Below are 22550 nucleotides of genomic sequence, written 5' to 3'. Positions count from 1 at the left end.
TATTGCTTTTGTTATAACATAGATTTAAAATAACTTTGAGTAATAATAATAAAAAATGGTACCTTTCAGACTGCACTTAGCCTGAGTGTCTTCAAACTCCCAAACAGTCAGAGAATGGTCAAGAGATGATGTAACGAAATATGAATTATTAAACGCCTTTAACTGCAAAAGACAGGGGGGGGGGAATGCAGTTAAAATAAAATAGATAAAAGAAGTACATCAGAGGTCATTTTATTTTTCACACTGTCCTATGAAAAATGGAAAAATTAAAACAAACTTCTAAGATGTATATTTTTAATGTTTTGATATGAATGCTACTTTAAAATACACATAATGAAACTTCTTCCTTCAAAATTCATAATAAATAAATTAAAACGCATATAGCTGCAGTGATTAGGCAGACTCAAATAAATAATAAGGCTTTTTCAATAAATAATTTCTGAAATTCTTAGTTACAACTTTAAACAAAACGAAAGAATTTTAATTAATGATGAGTTGACGCTACAATTATACAGAAGTAATTTCAATACTCATTTGAAATTTCTGTCACTTAATAGAAAATAAAAAAGGAGCAAAATATAAGATACTATTACGGGAATCTGTGTGTACGGTGAAAAGTCCAACAAATCCAATAACGGATAAGATATTTTACTAAGCAAATAGCAAATGGATTATTAACCAACCGCAGGAGCACAAGGCGCTCAAAGAAAACTCGTTGGAAATCAACATTCCAAAGAGGGAATTCATTCGAATGCTGTACACTTGAGCTTTGTTTCTCGGATTTTTATAATTTTCGTGACAGGTCAAAGAAGCTTTTAGAAAGATAGTATATCTTCGCTCCTAAACGAGATATCTCGAAAATTCCAGCAGTTTCGGGAATCTGAGTTTTAGTCGTCAAATTCATCGCTAAGTCACTAAGGCCGGGGCCAATAACTTTACATTCATTCAGTGACTAATTAAATATCTGTAATACTCTTGCCCTTATCATGCAACTAAATGTGAAGGGAAGCAATATTACAGAATCGTGACGACATTACGACATTCCCCTTTTCAAACACTGCGTGTCCCGGCAGTCTCGCTATACATAATTATGATCAGCAGGATATCTGAAACAAAAATGCAGTAATAATAATAATGAAGATGATGACGAATGTATACAATCAAAAGCATTTTTTGCAATATAACTTCATTCTTAGGATCAGAAAGGAAAAATAAAAAACAGGTCCATTCTGAATTGAATACCAGTACATATATCCACTATAATAGGAGACTGGAAGTGTCCAAGACCCACAACATGCTAACCATGTGGAGCAAGAAGTAGTAGATTAATCAGTAAGTTTCTACCTGTGACTTGACCTCTGCAATATCAACACTAGAACCATAGAAAAGGATTTGGAGACACAAGCAGAAATTGTTATTACAAATACTGTTTTATCTAATTGCGTACTAAAACTCATCTTTTTTTCTGTAAGAGTTTGCAGACGGTCTATAATATCAAATGAAAATTTATTTTGCTTTTCATATAACATTTTTGAAATGCAGAGTAACGTAACTTGTAAGTTACCTTTTAATAATTGCATTTAGAATATACTGGTTACTATTTCCCAACAATAGAAGATATGCATATTCATACGGAACTTAAATTTAAAATATACAATGTGTAGAATACATCAAGCATTTACATTAACAGAAGCAATTTATATCTTCAATGATTTGCGAGATTACCTGCAAAACTTCTCCTTCATGCCCAAGCCATGTACCGATCACAAGACCTGTACGAACATCTAGAACAGATAACATACCAGTTGAATGTCCCACTGCTAGCCAATACCCATTTGGACTGACTGCCAAAGATCGGATGAGACCAGTGGTTCCAACATTCACTTTGAATTCATGCATGTATTTACAAGTACGTGCATCTAAAAATCTATGTGAGAAAAAGCAAAAGTTCAACTTCGAAGAAAAAAAATAGTATCAAAAACTTTATTTGCATGCATTCATTCATATCTATATAATTACATAAATTTCAAAAATTTGCAACTACTTTTTTCATAAGGTTTGCCTACTTTTCCACACTGAGAATTCGATTATAATATGCAGATAAAGGAAATAAAAATATTAATAGCATCTTTAATCATATGTTAATCAAATCGTATATTTGCAGAGACGTGGCGAAAGGGTGGTTTTGAGGGGTGTAACTATAAGTGTTTCTAAGTCGGTATTTCAGTCATCAATCCGCAATATTTGATAGAATAATCGGATGTGATATTTTATATTATACGTCGGCGACATTTGAATCAAAATGATTACATTATTTTTAACAAAAATCGTGAGATTTGTTATGGAAACAAAAACTTGTTGCCTTCACAGAATCAGAAAATTAAGTTTGGTGTGTTGATAAAATGTTGACTGCTTCAATACTCATATTCGCCAAAATCCACTTTTTACTTTTAGATTGAAAAATACGTTATTTTTATATAGATTAGCAAATAATTTGTTTTACGGTTTTAAATACCAGTTGATTCTCTAGGGTCAAAATATATCAGATTACATATTCAATGCGTTAAGTCGGTGAGCATTAATACTAAAGACAAAAAATTATCAAATTTCTTAGTTTTAAAGAGAAAATACTAACTGAAAAAATTCAATCCAGATATTTTAATGAAGAAAAAAATACCAACTAAAAATTTAGCCAAAATATTTTATAAATATATTAAACACGACTTTCAGAAAACAAATGTCATTTTTATGTTCTTTTGATTAAATTTTTTTTTTCAAATAGCATATGCACTACTTAATATGAAAAAAACATTTTTAATAATTAAACTTTGTTTCAAAATCAGAGAAACAAATAGGTTGTCCAGATTCAATACACGTTACAAACACAATGAAAACATTAATCCCAGAACTAACAAAAGCAGGTTTCATAGTACATTACAGAGATTATTGACGTTCTGAATGCCAGTCTTGTAAGGCACCTTCGCGATGGTGAATGGAAGCGCGAAGCTTTCAGGCCCGTTTCCCATGATCGCTCGTCTCCGCGATCGCAGATCCGGTGTGAGAGGTGTCCGCTCAGCTTCTTTCCTAGGTGCTCCCACCGTCTCTCAATAGGCGGTTGATATTTCCTGTGACAGGATATTATAAAACTTGTTCGCGATGGTGAATGCATATTTGATGGCTTAAATATCAAAAAATAAGATTGCTATTCATGCAACCTTCCTCAAATATTTTTAAATTGTCTAGGCATTTTCCATTTCCTGGAAACTGTTCAAAGATTTGATTTATAGTAACACTTGGCTAACGGGAATGTTAATATGCCATACAAAACTAGTTTATTTAGTGCCAAGGGTAGAAATTTCGTTTGCCTCAGCAGCTTATAAGCAGAAATTTTGAATATGTAAAGCAAGTCATCTAAAATCAGTAGCTAAAGAAAATACCATGTATTAATTATATTTATTTGCATGTAGAATTTTTAAAAGCACAAAAACAGATCATATTTATGCATTATTAAGTTTTAATAATGAAATGATTAGTTTAGATAGGTTGAACTTTCTAATACATATCTAAAGAATATTGTTACCAAATTTCCGGGGTTCGTTTGGATAGTGGAAATTATATGGTGTGAAGAACGCTCAATCACCAGGCGGCAGTAGAAAATAAAACAACGACGTTTATTTACACGAAGACACACAGGACAGCACAAAGACGACAACTATATACAGCACAGAAGACGAGTATCTTCAGACGAGACGTGCAGCAACAACAGCATACACAGCAGCATATAACAAGACTCTACTGCAGACAGTAGCGCACAGCTTAGTTCAGCACTAGTTTCACTCCGCCGCTGCTTCGCTTATTTCTGGAAGGCCAGTTCTTTACGTCGATTCCGACTACTCTGCCCTAGCAGCTGCGGCCGCCTCCTTTTATAGGTATCAGGAGGCGGGACTAGAAGCCTCTCAACCAATCAGGTACGTTCGAGGCGTATCACAAACGTTCCTGACGGACGTTCCTACTGGACGGATCGGGAAAATTCTCGATGTTTCGGGTAAAATCTATTTTGGCGCCAAAGTAGCTAAATTCGTCACCAAGTCGCCAAATGGTCGCCAAGCTCTGGACCTCCGACGCGACACCGGACTCTGTCCAATACAGATGACTGTAAAACATTCTTTCCGATGGTGGAACCAGCTATGCTGGGAAGCAGCATTACAGATTCGTAACAATATCTTTACTTTTTTCAAACTGGCATAAGAGGCAAATTTTAGCCCACAGAAACCTGTAATTGGAAGTATCTGAAAGACGAGATATAGCGTTGAAAGTGTTAAGAAAAAAATCTTTATTATAACAATCACAAGCAATGCTTTATTAAATACGGAGTTATCATGTCAATCGAGGTCGATTTAACGCATTATTTTTTGAATTTCCTTATCAATTTTTGATTCGCCTACAAAACATATTTTATATCAATAACGACAATTTTTCTTACCTAACAGTTGAATTGGTAGTCGCAGCTAAAAATGTCATACTTGGTGCGGGCATAGCTTCAAGAACAGTGATAGGACTTCCTTTGGTAGGTTCTAGTTGTTTTATACAAGAGCCCATAAATGGATCCCATATCTAAAAAAACCCAATAAGATGTAATACAATCTTGTGTAAAATGTTAAATACTTACAAATCTGCACAAATTTGAAAATATAGATTACAAATCAATAAACAGAGAAAGATTCTCCTTATTACTAACTGTAAAAAAATGTAAAATATAATAAAGCATAACAGCAGTAAAGAATAATGAAAGTTGAATTCAATGAATAGTTTTATTTGTTACACAATGAATAATTTGTTACACAGTGACTATATATTTGAACAAAAAGCTCTATTAGCCATAGGTAACTGGTTGCGCCTCTAATCACATCGGTGAGTTACGGGGTAGTGGATCTAATGGAGCCTATTAACCAACTGCGATCGATGGCATAACGAGTAATTAATTGCTGCCCGTCATCTGAGTCGGCAGTTGCACAAATCACTTTTAACTGCCCTGAAACATAACGGTGAATTGTACTTCATGTCACTTATTAGCCGAGACTGGAGGCGCTACTGATCATCCGATACAGCTGTACGGGCATATGATGTTTTAAAGAACATCTATAATGTTTTAAAGGCTCGGTTATATTCATAAACTCAATTGTTTATTTTTATATACCTGACTTAATATTTATAAAAAATTATTATTTTGAAAGTGAAGTAAATATTTTAACAGAAATGCTTTCGAGTTAATAAAAATTAATGTTCTCTCAGAATTAAATAAATTTCAGATATAAATTTTTTGGCAAGAAAAGCAATTAACAGATAGTTAAGAAATAAATGACGAATCATAAAAAATAATTTTTCATTGTTTTAAAAAAACAATTTTCCAAATTTCAGATAATTGTACAGAATATATTTGGGGAGACAATGTAATGACTTTGACTTAATTTACCTCAGCGGAAAGACCTTCTGGTAGAATATCTATGTTTAAATTTGTGTCAACTCACATTAAACTTTTTTATGTGGCTAAGGATTCATAAAATGGTGATTTCAACATGTGAAGTTAAATGAAAATTTTGATATTATCCGTAGTCATATCGACAAATAATGTACAGTATAATCATCTAGTTAATCCAAAAACAAACATGGTATGTGTTTGCATTTTCCTAAACCTCTGTTTTTTCATCTGAGCAAGGAGAAGAAGTTCATGATTGGATGTCGTCCTCTCGAATGATGATTTCTCGGTTTGAAATAAGGAATTATTCCTAAGTTGCGAGACTAGTTTCGAGGTCCACAAACACTCTGGAAACTGGTGGCGGAACCTGCTGAATTGCGAATTGCAAAATTAATCACTCTCGGTCAAAAAGCTGCATACTTAGACATAACAATTATTTGACCATTACAAACTGTATATGGATATTTTTTACTAGTGGATGGGTGGCGATCCGCAGAAAAAATATGTATGCTGAACTCCTCTATAACTGGAAACATTTTTGAGCCTTTTATTTCCAAAGTAGCAGCAAATTTTCTTAAAATATTTTTTTTCAAATGGCAGTATAAAATTTGCATTCAAACAGAAGGATAAATTTCGGGTTTTTATTTCAGCAATTTTCTTAAAAATCAATTTTTCCCCCCTTTTAATGGCAGTATTGGATTAAACACTGCTAATTCTAATTTGCACAGCAAATAGATTAAAATGCTGAAAATTCATGAGAGTTTTAAAAAAATTAAAGTGATAGAAATGTGTGTTGTTGTTGTTTCTTATTGTACTTGACTTGGACAAGCAGGCTGTTACGCAGACAGCGATTTCAGCCGATAGGGAGAGGCTCTTGTTTCCGTAGCGCCAACTAGGGCCAAGAGTACGACTTCGCCACCCACGCATCACTCATTCGCTTGCACAACCCCTTTTCAGAGGACAGGACATTCACACATCTCCCAGATAGAACAGAGGAAGAACAACCATGCTCGAACCGGGACTACTCAAACCCAGGACGCCCAGGTCACGGGAAAGACGTGCTACCCCTATGCCAGGACGCCGGCGCGATGGAAATGCAATCATAAAATCGTTTAATAAGAGCTGGGATTTATTTTAAACTTTTTGAAAAATAACCTAACTGTCAGTACAAAGAAAAAACTATTAAGATAAATAACTGACACATGCCGCATACATAACTGCAAAAAGAGGTATTTTTAAATTACTATAAAAAATTAAAATTATTTGAAATTTGTGAATTTTAAACAAATAATTTAAATTTAACAGTACTTTTCTCGGGCATAAAAGTGGCGATTATTTTACCTATCAAATTTTCTAAACAAATTACATATTTCAAATTAAAATGGGAAAAATTATTCTATATGACATTTTAGTTAATTTTGAAATTATAATTTCACTGTAGCACGATAATGAATTATGCATCATAGCTTTATATGTGAACAAATTCGGAATATCTATTTTTTGACCATCATAATTTACAGGGAAAATTTTGATAGCACACTTAACAATATAATTTAAATATAAAAACTGATTTCCAATACAAATAACTAGAGGGAAAATTTAATGTTAGCAGGGAAAAGAAACAAAACTTACATGAACTGTGCTATCACAAGATCCAACAAGACGAAGAGATTTTAAAAATGAAACGGCAAATACTGATTTTCGATGTTGTGTGTATGTCCACTGACAAGGAATATGTGAAGAACCATCTCCACAGCTCCGAAGAGACCATAGTTTGACAGTTTTATCTTTACTACTTGTGAGAAATGAGTTTTCATTATCAAGAACTTCGATACATCTTACAGCGCCAGTATGACCTATAATTCATAAAATAAACAGGAAAATTAAAAACTCTAGTGTTTGTCATTAAAATGCACAACAAAAAGAATGACTCAGAAATTAAGGTTTTCATACACACATGAATTATTTAAATATATGCTATCAAGTAGAACTGGCCCCAAAATACTGAGTATTCTAAATTATGCAAATATTTGAAGAACGCGATTTTTTCAAGATAGATATTCATATTATATTTCAAGATAGATATTCATATTATATTTCAAGATAGATATTCATATTATATTTCAAGACAGATATTCATATTATATTTCAAGATAGATATTCATATTATCTTTTACTTTTCTATTAAGGATTACTATTCTATTAAGGATAAGCCAGCAATGAAACTAGTGTGGGGAAGGCAGGACAAGTGCCATCGGCGCCATTACCAGGGAGCGCAACATTGTGGAATCGGTTTGTCGCATTTTGTAGACGTTTACCTTTTCTTTTTCCATTTACTTTTGTTCTTCGGAATTTAAAAAAAAAAAAGTTAAAACCAAAATAGTAAGTAGGGATGTTTAACAGAGATATTAACCAGCATGCCATTTTTGAAACATTAAGGTTCCTTTTAACGATTTGGGTGTCGATGGGCGAGAGGATAGATGAGGTATATTTGATCATTATAAGATCTTTTTAGAAAAGGCAGCATAATACTCGATTATCCTAAGAACTTTACAGAAATTTAAATAGTATATATAAGAATAAAATATTACAGCCTCCATATTCATATCTACAGGAAAAATTGATAACAAATTAGGAACAAAGAATTATTTCTGTTTTCAAAGAGCCCGAGGAAAAAAGCAACTTTTCTTTATTTGGTAAAGTGTAAAGAAAGCCAATCCCAAGTTATCAATATTTCAAAAGATACAGAAAATAATGTATATCGGTTTTTTTTTTTTGATTATTATCATTATGTGTGTGTATGTTTACTTAACCGTATTATGCTCATATTATCTAAGTTTCATTTTAAGTACGGGGTCAACGAAATGAGTATTTAAAATTTTTCTTATGCATAAAAATTTTATACAAACAACACTTTTAAAATGATTTCAGTAATTATGTATCAGATTTCTTGAGCAAGTTTAGCAAAATTTCATTCAAAACTTTCGAAGCAACAATTTAATTTTTAAAAACTTTTTTGCGATGCCTTATAATGCTTTGTAGATAAGCAAATATAAACATTTAATAATTGATGTTCAGTTATATTATATAATATTAAAAGAAATTTTTCTGTCTATTTCTCTATCTGCCTGTTAGCACATTACAGATTAGATAATTTGACTGAGAATGACCACTTTTATTTCAAATATATTTTGGAGATTTGGAATTTGCACCTCAAGCTTTTGCGAACTTTAAGTAGAATTTTGATAAAAAGATAGGGAAAATTCAAAATTTCTTAGTAATAACTTCTGGAAATATTATCTCACAGATAAAATTTTCAGTCCATCTTAAAATTCCAAAAATTTTATCTTTCGAATGATATATAAATTTAGTGTGCAATTTTACTGAGATTTTAGCAAATTTTTAAATACGATTTGAAATAGTAATTTTAATTACTGAATTTTAAATCAAAATTTATTATTTTATCAAGTTTCTATGTTATTTATTCTTTTTCTTTCGATAAAGATCTTTAGAATCAAATAAACGTTCCAATAAATATTTTGCTTTACTTTTAAGCTATGCAAAGTAATAAATGATTTTACAGCATACGAATATTACATTTTCTTTCTCTGTATGATTTTTAAAATCAAGTAATTATATTTCAGGATCAAATTTGTTTTGTGATATTTATTAAATGTACCTGAACAACTTAGTAGATATTTATGATTTCTAAAGCAATAGATATTTTTCATTACACATGTTATAAGAATCTGTATATTCTAATTTTAAATATACCTGTAGTTATAAATTTGTTATTCAGAGAAGCGATATAACTAGATTAAATATGCAATCACTAGCAAAATGTAATAATTCTAATAACCATCTAAATCATATGCCATTTCAAAATCCAATATATATATTATATAAATTAGATACATTTTTTTCGTCAAAATTTCAACCCTTTTATATATTTTACAGCTTATGAATGTTAGCGTTTCCCAGTATGTATTATTAAGACATATGATTCTTTTTATTTCCGAATCATATTTGGCATGTGATGCAATTTTTATGCACATGAATTAGTCATCCGTTATGTTTTTATTTTTTTATTTTCTAGATATAGGCATTTGTGCATTTTATAAAATGGTAAGCTTGTTCAGTTTCAGGATAAAAGCAATTAATCTATTATCCAAATGTAGTGTTGCTTAAATACATATTTTATAATTAACTATGGAATGTGAAATTATTGCAATTTAATTTCATGGTTGGCCTAAATTATGAAAAATCTTAGTTCTCATATTTTTTAAAAAATCATTCTGCTTAACTTTTTGACAGCTAAGTCAAAGAGCACAAATCATTAACTTAATGAAACGTGCATCTGCAAAACGTGTAGAGAATTTTTCATTTTATTCATGCATCGAAGTTTGATTCAAATAATAATACCTTCTTTTGAGCAAAGGTTATATATATGTGTGTGTGTGTGTGTAATTTAATGTGTGATATTTTAAAATTTTAATTTAATCCAAATGAATCTTAATTTAGCCCATAGTAATTTCATTCTCTTATTTCCTGATCCAATTCCACTTTCTCTACTTAATTAAGAGAAGCTTTATAAAATTGTTGAATCGGCTAAACGCAGATGACACTTTTACACGCTGTGTGTGAAGGGGCAAAATACCGCTGGTTTGACAAATTCTTCTAAAAGATCTCTGTGTTTCCCTTGCTTTTTGATTGACATACCATGGAAATCCCTTTTAAAACATCACCGTATATAAGACAGGGATAATTTGTTTCTTCGCTTTTTTATGCCACTTCTTGACTAACCTGTTGCTGTGAGCAGACATGCCTTGACCGTGCATTCTTGTAAATAAATCATGCCTGTCTTCCGAGAGAGAAAATAAAGCGAACTTTAAAACTTCAATGAGTCTTTCTGTCTTCGAAACTGCATTCTGCTTCAAACAAAATGCTTACATATATGTATTTCCATTTAATTCCTAATTGCTCATAACAATTAATATTTTCAGAATACCAAACATTAAGTAAATTCACTAAGTAATTAAATTTAAGCAACATTAAGAAATTAAAACTAATTTGGAGAATGCAAATGATAAAAAAAAGGTTTATATATAATTATTTAGTTTTTATTACAATCTTAATCTTTTGTACTTCCTGGCATAAACTTTCAGGTAAAGGGGGAAGTATACACGAATTGTAATATATTTAAAAAAAGGGGGAGGCGCTATTTACCCTGGACGCCATTTTATGTAAGTTCGCCTCCGGATGTTTCACAGTCATTAACAGAGAAAAGACTTTTCAAAGGGAACACCACACATTTTCTATTACTTGTATTACTTTATTTTGAATACATTCTAAAAATCTTCTTGATATTCTTTTTCAGTTGAATTTATCCATAATAATCGCATTATTATTATGGGTATATGAAGCCAATTAAAAAAAATTCAAAAACATTAGATCGCAATATAATGTAGTAATACATACAATATAATGTACATAACACTATTTTGTATTGTTTAGATGACAAACCAGAAATATTAGATCAACATTATATATATAAAAGAAATATAAAAAAAATAATTTAGCTTTCAACTAAATATTAAAAATAAATTTTACTGAATTTCACCTATAAATGTCTGAAGTTTTATTTGCTTGAAATCGAAATGATAATCCTTTTCACTTCTGCCGGTTTCATGTTCCCAATATGCAAGCCAATTTCCTTTCAAATGTCTCTGGCAGTTGTCCATTTTCCTAATAGAAAAATAAAAAATAAATTATTCCTTTTTTACAACCATTTGCTAACACTCAATATGAGGAAATAAAAGCCAATTTAAGAAAAAAAATATCAAAACAACATATTAATTTTAGTGAAAGTATTCAAATTTTTTACTAGTAGACAACAAACATATGATACAAAAAGATAAATTATTATTTACGTATATTATCTAAAAAAAGTAACTTACCTTTTAATTAAATTTATATCAAATTTTGGTAAATTAGTTGAAGGCACAGTATTACTTGGATTTACTGGTATCACTGGCTGTCCCATTGCCATAACTAACTGACTATCTTCACCCAAATGGACATCAAGTCTGTTTCCAATAACGTTCACATTTTTCCCAAAGACACCGCTAACAAAAGACTCATCTTGCCCTGTAGAAGAAAATTTCTGTGTTGACATGTCAAAATACAAAAGTTCAAACTAATATCTCTCTACCCCCCCACCCACTGAAACAGTGTTTATTCTTATTTTGCAAGAAAAAAAAATATCCTTTCAATAGCGACAGTAAACTTTACAAATATCGAAATCAAAACATCAGCTAAAGAAATAATGTCACATCACCTAGAAGCTTAAAATGCTATTTCTAACCAAGTACTGTATGAATAATGTATATAATATTATTCGCACAGATTATTTTTTTTTAGGATGTTAAATTATCAATATGAAATGCATATCTTTTTTAAAAAATTTCATCTTTATTTGATAAAAGTGAAAAACAAAACTATTTGAATCAGTCAACTGAAACAAGAGCAAGCGAAAACCCTACTTCGAAATTAATGACCAAGGAATGCAATTTTTAAAACTTAATTTTTATATTGGGAAAAACACGCAACTGAATGTTTTGATGGTCGTTTGAATTTCAATACAACATTAAAGAACTATTAAAAATAAAGAAAAAAAATTATACTGAAATAAAATGAATATCAATAAAAAAGATAAATTTTTAAGGTACCATAAAAATAATTTTTGTGAGATAATAGTTTACTAATATATGAGCATCACTTTCCATAAGCAAGTCATAGCGATTGATCTGCCGACGGTGAGTCTATTTTTGAGCTCGATTAAACTTTCTGTTTCACAGTTATTTCAATCAACTTTATTTTTATTACTTCTTTCCTCTGACTGCGTGGAAGTTTCGATGATACAGCGAATCCTAGCATTTCTAATATAATTTTGCAGTTTCATCACTTAGCTAAGAGAAACATTGAATTCAGTGAAGTCGGTGACGCTTTTTTCCGCATAGGTGTTGGAGGCAGTCGGTTCTTGCCTGGAGACCTAAAAGTAGAGCGAGGTTTCAAAATATATTCTGTGCACATTGCAGTGCTAAGGCAAAATTTCCGTACCGCAACCTCGTTCACATAAATTTTTCTCCCCTTACCTTCACTTTAAATAGAAAAGATTGGAAATGAATAAATGAAAAGAGTTAAATGAAACGTAAGGGGAAATAAGGGATAAAATCCGGAGAGAAAATATCAGATCAACAAATAATTTCAAAAGCAACAATATTCAAGAAGTTTCTGAGATATAAAAAGGATAAACAATTTAAGAAAAAGATATTAAATAAAAATATCTTTTAAACTTAAAATATAAAAAGAATTGCAATCGGCTTCTTATTTATCGAAAACTATTAATTTTAGATAGAATCATTTACATCGACTGTAAATTTCTAGTGTTAGTAGAGATTATTCTTTTCTCTAGAATCACCAGGATTGTTGGTATTGAGGGGATTCATATTTTTTCCCCCTTCAAAAGTATCATCGTCGTTCAAACCAGATACTTTTGTTTTCTATAATGAAGGACAATTTATATTAGTAAGAATAATTTTGCAACTTTCTTCAAAATCTGTGATAAATTCTAAATGCAGAAAGCTCAAATGGTAGTTAAATTTTCAAGCGCAAATTCTTTAATTACTTTTTGTTTACATTTCTCCAAATTGAAATTGGGTGGAAATCCATGTCAATTTGTACTGCAAGCAGAGACCGTTTTCCATTCAGAAACTCATCAAGAACAATTGGCGGAATAGTGTGTGTCAACATTTAAATGAATTGTGGCTCTTATTCACTAATAATGACATAGTAAAAAAAAAAAAAAATTGCTCTATGAAAAAAATTACGTATTTATAAGCAAGAAAAGTGATATTTTAGTATTTTGATGACTTTCAATATCTGTTTCTCAGTTAGTAAAATTTTACTTCCGTTTTATTTTCATTTCTATCATTAGCAATTCAAAAGTATAATTTTAATGCTGCTTAATATGCAGTTTTGTGCCCCTTCTACAATTAAATTTTTTGTAATTATTTTGCATTATAATTTTTAACTTTATTGTTAAAAATTTATTTAATTTTAGTTTCCTTAACAAAAAAATGTTAATTAACTGAAAGGATACCAATATATTTTATGATATATTTATGTCCAGCCATAAAATGCATAAATTGCATTTACATGCATAAATTGAAAAAGAATTACAAGCATTGGTTTCTTTTAAATTATTATTTTGGAAAGTACCATAAATTTGTTTATTGGTGTAAAAATCACTGTACAAAGTGACCATAGGCACTTAATGGCAATTGATAAGAAACCTATGCATAAAATATCTTCTAGAATACAAATACCGTTTCTAAATTACTGAGGCATGATTTTGAAATAAATTATGTAATTAAATGTTTCTAGCCGATAATTTATCATGCGCACTTCCGGTTAATGAAACTGTAAGTGATGATCTTGAAATATTAAATATTGTTCATTAGGGTGGGAAGAAGAAATCAGCTTTTGATTTTTAATTTGTAATAGCGCGGAAAAGTAGCCTTTTGGTGAAGATAAAATAATTATAAATATGAAAAATATTGTAGTAGACCTTGGGGTGGCGCAAGAACGTGAAAGTTTCATAAAAACACATTTTTTGCAACTTTTTAAGGATTTTTGCATGCCTCGATTATGAAATAAAAAGCTTTCATTAGGCATTGTCATATGAATAAAAGTAACAAACAGTATAAAAACAGTTTTACTATTTCCCTGGCATGGCACTGAGCCGTCGCCGGAGCGGTTGTTATTGGGACAAGGCGGAGATTTGTCTGCGTCGGGTGACAAGGACAGAGCTGATTTCAAATCAGTAGCTTTGCCGAATTCACTTGAGTTGGCGTCTCTTCTCCGTCTAATATGTAACTGATTTGTTAGTTTGTGCCTGTGTGCTTTGCTGTGAGTAAAAATGCCTCTGTCTGAATTAGTAAAGACAAGACAAATATCGAAGTGTTCTATTTTTGAGAAATTTAATGATTTGCTTGAAATTGAACACAATACTGACGAATCTAGTTCGAATCAGTTCATATATTAGACATAACCTCAAAATTGCTTCAGAAACGGATCCTTCTGTAGCGAAATATGTGACACTTCAGTTCCCATAATAGAAAAAATATGGCTAAAAACTTCTAGTCCCGTTGCTTCTAGCAAAAGAATTTCACAAATAATAAAAGCATATTATGCTAAATACAGGAATTTATTAAATCCTAAAAGCAAAAAATGTTCAGATAAATTTAATTTCAACCTCACAGAATTTAGAAATGAAGCTAGATGTTTATTTGATATTGCTGACTTGTATAAAAGAAAAAAAAAGTGCCAGTTATAGAATTAAAGGTTCTAAACGATCAATTCTCTAACAGGAAAATAGTTATAGGTAATCTTGATATTGCTACCACAAGCGTTTTGAGGAAGAAAGCAGCAAGAAAGAGTAAAGAACAGAAAATAGTTAAATTTAATAAAGAACGGACAAAAAATACTAGTGCATCAGAAACGATTACTGGCGACAATGGCAGCGCTGAAGAACAACAGTGTTCCTTACAAAAAGAGGCAAGCCAAGCAGATCCATCAAATAGACAAGACAAGAAGCGATAAAACTACTAATTGCCTGTGCGGTTTAATATTAAGTTAAAACTTTACATAGAAGGCATCTGAAGCAGAACCAAATAGTATAGGGGACTCGGTTATCGACATTCTCCGGCTTCTTTGCCACATACAAGCAGTGGAAAGAGCTGTGAGACTGGTGGCCGAATCAGCTCAAAATGTCTGTGGTTCAATCGCAAGAGAAGGATACATAACAGCAAAAATTGGCTCATGTGTGAATATGCCAAAATTTAATTTAAAAAAAAACAACAGTTTAATGGGGCAATGAAGTAGAAACAAAAATTTTGCAACTTTAACATTTGTAATCATTAAGGATACAGAAGTAAGAAAAACAAAATTTGACATAAGAAATATTTTTATATTATTATACTTTGTAATTAATAATTTTTCCCAATTGTAATGCTTATATATGCATTTAAAATCATCATTTTGTAACATTATATGAAAAAAAAATTCATAAAAATAATTTATCAAAGTTAGTATTTGTCAATTTTTTTACAAACTTTAAGCTCTTTGCGGCACCTCGAAATATTGTTGTACTGCAACCAGAATTTTTTGAAATTCTTCTGAACCTAAAAGCTAACTTTTCACCACTATTGCCAAATTAAAATCTAAGAAAAAAATTTTTAATGCCCCTTTTTAAAAATTTCCATTTTTTCAACTTTTTTTTACAAATTTCAAGCTCTTTGTAGCAACTCAAGATAATGTAATATTGCAACCAAATTTTAAAATATTGTTTTTGAACCTAAAAGGCAGCTTTTCCACTCTATTGCCAAACTAAAATCTAAAGCGACTATTTTCGTTCCACCCTATTGTTCATACTGTTGCAAAACATTTACCCATGAGTGGGAAAAAAAATAATGCAATTTAAAAGAGAAATGGAATTAGATCCTGAATTGCAAACGGTAGTAAAAGATATCAAAGAGGGTTGGCCAAAATATTATGAAGACAGAGTCAGCAATGTAAAACTATATTATAAAATGGCCAAAATATTATGAAGACAGAGTCAGCAATGTAACACTATATTATAAAATAATCTTTAAAGGACTGTTATTTATTACTGAAAAATGAATTGTTTCTTATAATTTGTGAAACGTTATGTTGCATTTGATTCATGAAACTCATTTTTGGACAAGGAAGTGTAAGAGAAAGGCCGGAGAAACGATGTATTGGCCAGGAATGAACTCATATATAAAAATATAGCTACTAAGTGTGAAATGTAAAAAAGCAAAAAGTAAAGAGCCATTACAACCTCAAGTAGTTCCATTTAGATCTTTCTGAAGAGATAGTTCATATACTGAACTTTTGTAATGTAAGTTATCGAATTGTAATGAATTATTAATCAAAATGGATAAAAAATTATATCAAATAAATGTGCAGACGAGGTAATCATTAAACTTAAACCAATTTTTTCTAGATTTGGGATTCTAACCTCTAATAACAAACTATCTTATATCTTTAAAAGAACAATTCTTGTAAATATATATATTCCGTGTATCTCGGAAATGGCTCTACCTATTTGGATCAAATCTTATATTATTTAGATAAAGTTTTGCTTTTTAAGTTTATCTATATAGGTGTCTTTCCTGGGGGGGGGGACACGTGATTTTATGCACACACGCACGCGCACGCGCACGCGCACGCACGCACACACACACACACACACACACACACACACCATTTTTTTTAACTATTAGAGACTTTTCCTATTTGTTCTCATTTTCACAATGTCATATAGCATCAGCTTGGACCCGATTTCACCATGGTACAACTGAGTGTAAGTAATATAAGTAATAACAGATACAGTGCAAAATGAATACTGTAAATACAGCAGATTGTTTCGAATAACATGTTTAACTAAGTGCACTCATGATTTTTTTATTTAAATGTTTTTTTTATTTAAATTTATTTTAAAATACAAAAACAATAGGATCGTTGAAAGAATAATAAGGGTTACAAAAAATATTATAAGAAATGCAAGAGAAGATAGGAAAGATTATTTCGTAGGGCTTAAAAATTTCCCAATATCAGGTGTTGATCTATCTCCAATTCAAATGATGTTTAACCCTCTGGCTGCGTAATTCTTTAAAATCACTATTTAGATGCGTTATTTGCAAATAAAGTTCAAATATTTTTCAAAGAAAGTGAATTGATATTATATGTTAAACGATAATAATACATTATAATGAAAATCTGTAATCGTAGAAATATACATTCTAAACTGCGAAAAACGCGGGATTCAACAAACAATGGATTATATGCCACCCCGCGGAAATCGCGGGATACGCAGCTGGAAGGTTAATTGTAGGTTGAAAACTAAAATACCAATATCAAACAAATTATTAAATGCTGAATTATTTAATAATATTCTGGAAAAGTTAAAAGACAGAACATTAAAAAATTCTATTATGACAAAGCTGCTCATCCATTATCTAAGTTTAGTCATAAAAGCAAAATATTTAAACCTGATGAAATAGTTTCAAAGCATAACTTGTATTCTAGGCCCTCTCTTGTTAAAAACCAGTCTGGTAAAATTCTAAGACGTAATAGAAAGCATATAAGAAATCAAAGACACCCTTTAACTTACAAACAGATCCTAATAATATGATAAATACTTTCAAATTCATTCAGAAGTAATTTTAAGCTTTCAAAATAAACACAATTGTAACACATCAAGTAATAATGCCCCAAGAAAAAGTTACGGAAAACCAATATCTTATTTAAATGACTAGCCGCCTTTATCGACCAGCAAGTTCGCCGGAATTAATGCTCTGAAACATTTTAAATTTAGTAATTTAACTTAGTTTCTTAATAGCTTCTTCAGCAAAATATTTTTAACTCTTTGCACTCAATTGGCTCCTCTCAGGCCTCATTCAAGTGACGTTTTATTTATTTTCAAATTTTGACTGCTAAAAATACCTACAGAGTCGTAAGAAGATAAAAATTAATTTTTCGGGAAATTCAACTTAAAATAATTATATATATTTATTTTTCGGGGCAATAAATAAGTCCTCGCATTAGGAGGATAATTATGTATCCCAATTACTTTTCCAAATGCAAAATGTTAAGATTCAAATTTTAGTAGTCATATGATTCATACTAATGCAGAAGACTTACACCATTCTGTTCATTGTGTTATGTATCTATCTAATTTTCTCTCAACTCTTGAAAAATGTCGACTTCAAAGTGAAACGGAAATGATAAAACTACAATAAATGCAAAAACTTTATTTATTTTTGCTGAAATCATACTTTAAAAAAATATGAGTAAAGAAAATGAAGTCCTTCAGCACTGAAATTTCATCAGCACCACAGAATATTATTTATGTAATATCTCAATGGATTATTAAATAAAAATTTCTCTGATGCATCATAAATTCAGTTTTCAGTTTTACTTTCAAAAGGGTTTAAATAACTTCAGTAATATTTTATTCCATTTCTGTCAATAAATGCAATTCCGAAAAAAAAAAAAAAAATCGGATGTCTAAATTTTATACAGTTCTTGGATCCTGTGAAGTATAAACAGAAAAATATTCTTCACGATCTAACGTTTCAATCTGCTGCGATTAAGAATGACCAAGTTACGAAGCTTTGAATATCACTATTTTATGACAATATTTTATTACAACAGTTTCAGTATTTTAAGTCATTCAGCCTTAGAGCAACTTCAGGCGCTGATCTTTTACATATTACACTATGTTTAGATTAAATTTAAAACTGAATTACTGAATTAATAAATAAAAATTTTCAAAGCTCACAGAAAACTTTTTCATTCATTAGTTTTTTATATATAAATATTTATATATTTATAAATTATATTATTTATATATTATTATATATTTATAAAATATTCATATATTTATTTCATTTCATACACACGCATGTTGAGAATTACCCTTTTTAGGTTTAGTTTGTAGTAAGCCTTAATTTTTTTCTTTTAATTTGAGCTTAAGTCAATATCCTGGTAACACGTTGATAAAAGCTATTTTTTCCCATGCACAAGTAATACGCTCTTCCAGGTTAAATTTTATTTTTTATTTTGTGTGCAAAATTTGTTTAAAATATTTTTCTAAAAATTGATAATAAACAGAAACTTAATTTATATGTTTAAAATACTGGTATCATTGAAATGATAATTTTTTTGAATTTTAAAATGATAAAAAAAAATCCTTTTTGCATTGAAATATTTTTGGAAGTTGTTGCAAAAAATTGTCAAAACTTCGCTTAAATTTTAATTAAATATAGTTAAGGTGCAAATTCCCACCCATCAAACCAGGCATGTGTTAGATTTGGCAGCTCTAAGTTTGGCTTGCAGAGCGCATTCCTCTATATTATAAGTAAAGATTATGTTGTGCAATTAATAAATTAAAAGGGGATATGCCATGATAACTGTAATTGTGATACGAAATGATATAACTGTTACTGTAATTATGTAATGTGCATAGTATTCCAGAAACTATTATAAATGTGATGCTTACGTGTTTGATGTTTATCCTATAAATAAATTAATATTGAGTGGAACTGATTATGTCTCATGAATTATTGGGTTCTGAAGAGCACCATGCAAACATTAATGATGATAAACAGCTGTTCCGTAAACTGTGGCATTTTGGAGCTTTGAGGCGAACGAGGGAAGATTTTTGAGGATTTTTGCAAACATGCTCCTCTAACAGTAGTATATAAATGGAGTAAATTTCATCTTTATGCTAATGCTAATTATTTCCAAAGTCTCCGATTAATCAAAGTCAGCCAATGATTTCGATAGAGGAACTTTCCGAAGAAATATCATGAAGGTACTATAAATTAACACCATGCTCCAGATGACATTTAGCAAACTACTGATAACGACCGGGAAATAAAATTAAATTATACCTCAGGTGTTTTTTTACCTCGCTATGCCAATGCATCACACAATGCAACTTAAAAAGAAAGAAAGAAAGAATTTGTCAATAATTAGAAAAGCAATCCAACAGCAATTCAAATTATTGGCTTTGAACGTTTCATTTGATCAAGCAGCTCCCATTTATTCAGTTACATTCAATCAGCGTAAAAAATCGTTGAATTGAAAAGTTTAATAACAAGTAATTAATTATTTTCACTTGTTTAGGTTTCTTCCACGTCTCTTGTCCATTACAAGAATGAGAGGAAGTCAGGTGAAATTTCATGCCTGGAATTAATTTTCCATCCGTTTCTGTGGTACTATTTACACCTCAGAGTATTAAGTTGGAAAGTATAAGAAGGATTTCTCCCCTTTTCCAAGTTAAATTCCAACCATTTATCCCTGTTCTTTTGTTGCACATAGAGCCCTATAACTGTTTCTAAATTCTACATAATGTAAAATTTAGAAAAAAAAAAATATGTATACCAATCTGGATAAAAGCATTTATCCCAGTAACTAAAAACAAATAAAATGTGTGCATAAAAAAGAAAACTTATTCAAGAAAAAAATTTGTTGTAACTCTTCAGAAAATGCATTAACTTCTGTGATGAGACATTAAAAAGTCTATGTAAAACTTATTTAGAATCTGTTTCTGCCGAAATTTCTCCTTGCAAAAACTTGTCTCATTCCATGTAACATATCATAATTGAGAATCATATTCAGAAAAGTAGCTTTATCGATAATTCATTGTAAAATTTGACATAATAATAAATAGTACATTTTTTTAAATTTTTCCAACAGCTCAATTACAAAATAATTGTCATCTCAAACTAATTTTAAGACTAAATTACAAAAATATATGATTAGCATGTTAAAATTAAATGAAACTAAAATTATTATACGAACCTAAAGACTGATTTCGATTATGTGAAGTATGAGGCATGCCAGCACCAGCTGTTTCAGATAACTGTTGCTGTGACTTAGTGAGAGCTGTATTTTTATCATGTTGTAAGCAAAGGTTTCTGATCAGGGCATCGTTCTTTAAAGTACGTTCCATATGAAACCTGATAATAAAAATTTGAATTCTTATTTAATAATTTATTTCAGTTTTGTAAATTATAAGAAACATTTAAATTATAATTTTTTTTTCTTCCAAAATACAAAGCTTATAAATGAAAGAATGTTTTAGAATTCCATTGTTCTCATTCCACTTTTAATAATAATGTTCACTCATTAAACTGTAAAGAAATCACTCTAATTATCAATATATAGATGTGTGCTACAATACTTGAAAACAAATAAAGCTATCAAGATATTAAACCGTAAAGAAATCACTCTAATTATCAATATATAGATGTGTGCTACAATACTTGAAAACAAATAAAGCTATCAAGATATAAACAGGTCAATTATTTATATGATCAGTAGAAATTTTTATTACAGATAATACACTAGCCTCCAAAAGTTAAGGTACAGTTTGTCTTTTACGCCTAAATTGAGAATTAATAAGCTTACAAAAAAAAAAAATGGATGAATGTGCAAACATTTCTTTTATGAATGCAAGAAAGAAATTTTCTTAAGTTCAAAGCAAACATGATTTACAACAACAGCAACAAAAATGATTGGAGAAAACAGTACACCACAGTTTTATGTGAGAAAAATGTCGCGAAAACATAACAAAAATGGGTTTAATAAGAAATGGTTCCACTCCTAGCTGCATGCATAGGCAGTGTCGTCTTTCCAAACTGAGAATTAAGTTGTCGGACTCCGAAACGGAAAGAGAAGAGGAATAATCTTTGTTCTAGTTCATCTAACGACCTTGGAGGAGGACTTAAAGCAGCAACCTATCTTCCAAGTAGTCCCAAAGAAACTCTTATCGGATTCAGGCTTGAGGATCCAACTGGCCATTTCATTCGCCCCATACCGAGACCCTCAAGATAGTCCTCAATATGTCGACCTCAGTGCGATTGCACATAGTCGTCCATCAGAAAATCATTACCAATAGCAGTATAAGGATCAAGAATCTCGTCTCGGTATCTTACAACATTCAATGTTTCTCCATGGAACACATTCAAGTTTTATGAGAATAAAAAATTTTTTGGTGCAAATGCTATTCATTTTTGTCTTATTTAAAGAAAATGATGCTCGTGATAAGATGATTTTGAATAGTATAACTATAATTTTATTTAAAATTCTTATTTTGCATAATAGTATATCTTACATAAAAAATATCATTTAATTAAAGCCATGTTATTTTATTAGACCTACACTTATTCTGTTTAATTGTCTCATAACATCCTAATGTTGTTAAAAACTTAAATGTCTGAGCAATTTTTTATATCGATCGTTGTTTTTTGAGGTAATGCAATTTCACTTTCTGATACCTTGTGCAATTTGCACGCGAAATACTCAGAAACCTTCTTATTTAGCTTTCAAGGTTGGAAGAAAATCATGAGATCAAAAATTTGATGAAACAATGAAAAAGGTTTGAATTTCATTGAAATTATAAACTTCATTTTTGAAA

At 30.3% G+C, this 22550-nt stretch overlaps 1 protein-coding gene across 1 annotated transcript in view; it reads right to left on the bottom strand.

Annotated features, from left to right (window-relative positions):
* The window catches only part of LOC129958216 (WD repeat-containing protein 81-like), a 114975-nt gene that overhangs the window by 9765 nt on the left and 82660 nt on the right, over positions 1-22550 (bottom strand). The window contains exons 21-27 of the mRNA XM_056070497.1: positions 20933-21090; positions 11434-11623; positions 11097-11221; positions 7109-7332; positions 4484-4614; positions 1726-1927; positions 63-162 (exon numbers count right to left, since the gene is read on the bottom strand). Coding sequence (XP_055926472.1) covers positions 63-162; positions 1726-1927; positions 4484-4614; positions 7109-7332; positions 11097-11221; positions 11434-11623; positions 20933-21090 — 1130 coding nt within the window. The remainder of the gene's footprint in view (positions 1-62; positions 163-1725; positions 1928-4483; positions 4615-7108; positions 7333-11096; positions 11222-11433; positions 11624-20932; positions 21091-22550) is intronic.

Source organism: Argiope bruennichi, chromosome X1 (assembly GCF_947563725.1).
Source record: "Argiope bruennichi chromosome X1, qqArgBrue1.1, whole genome shotgun sequence".
In the NCBI taxonomy this organism is placed as follows: Eukaryota; Metazoa; Arthropoda; class Arachnida; order Araneae; family Araneidae; genus Argiope; species Argiope bruennichi.
This window is presented reverse-complemented; position numbering and strand designations above follow the sequence as displayed.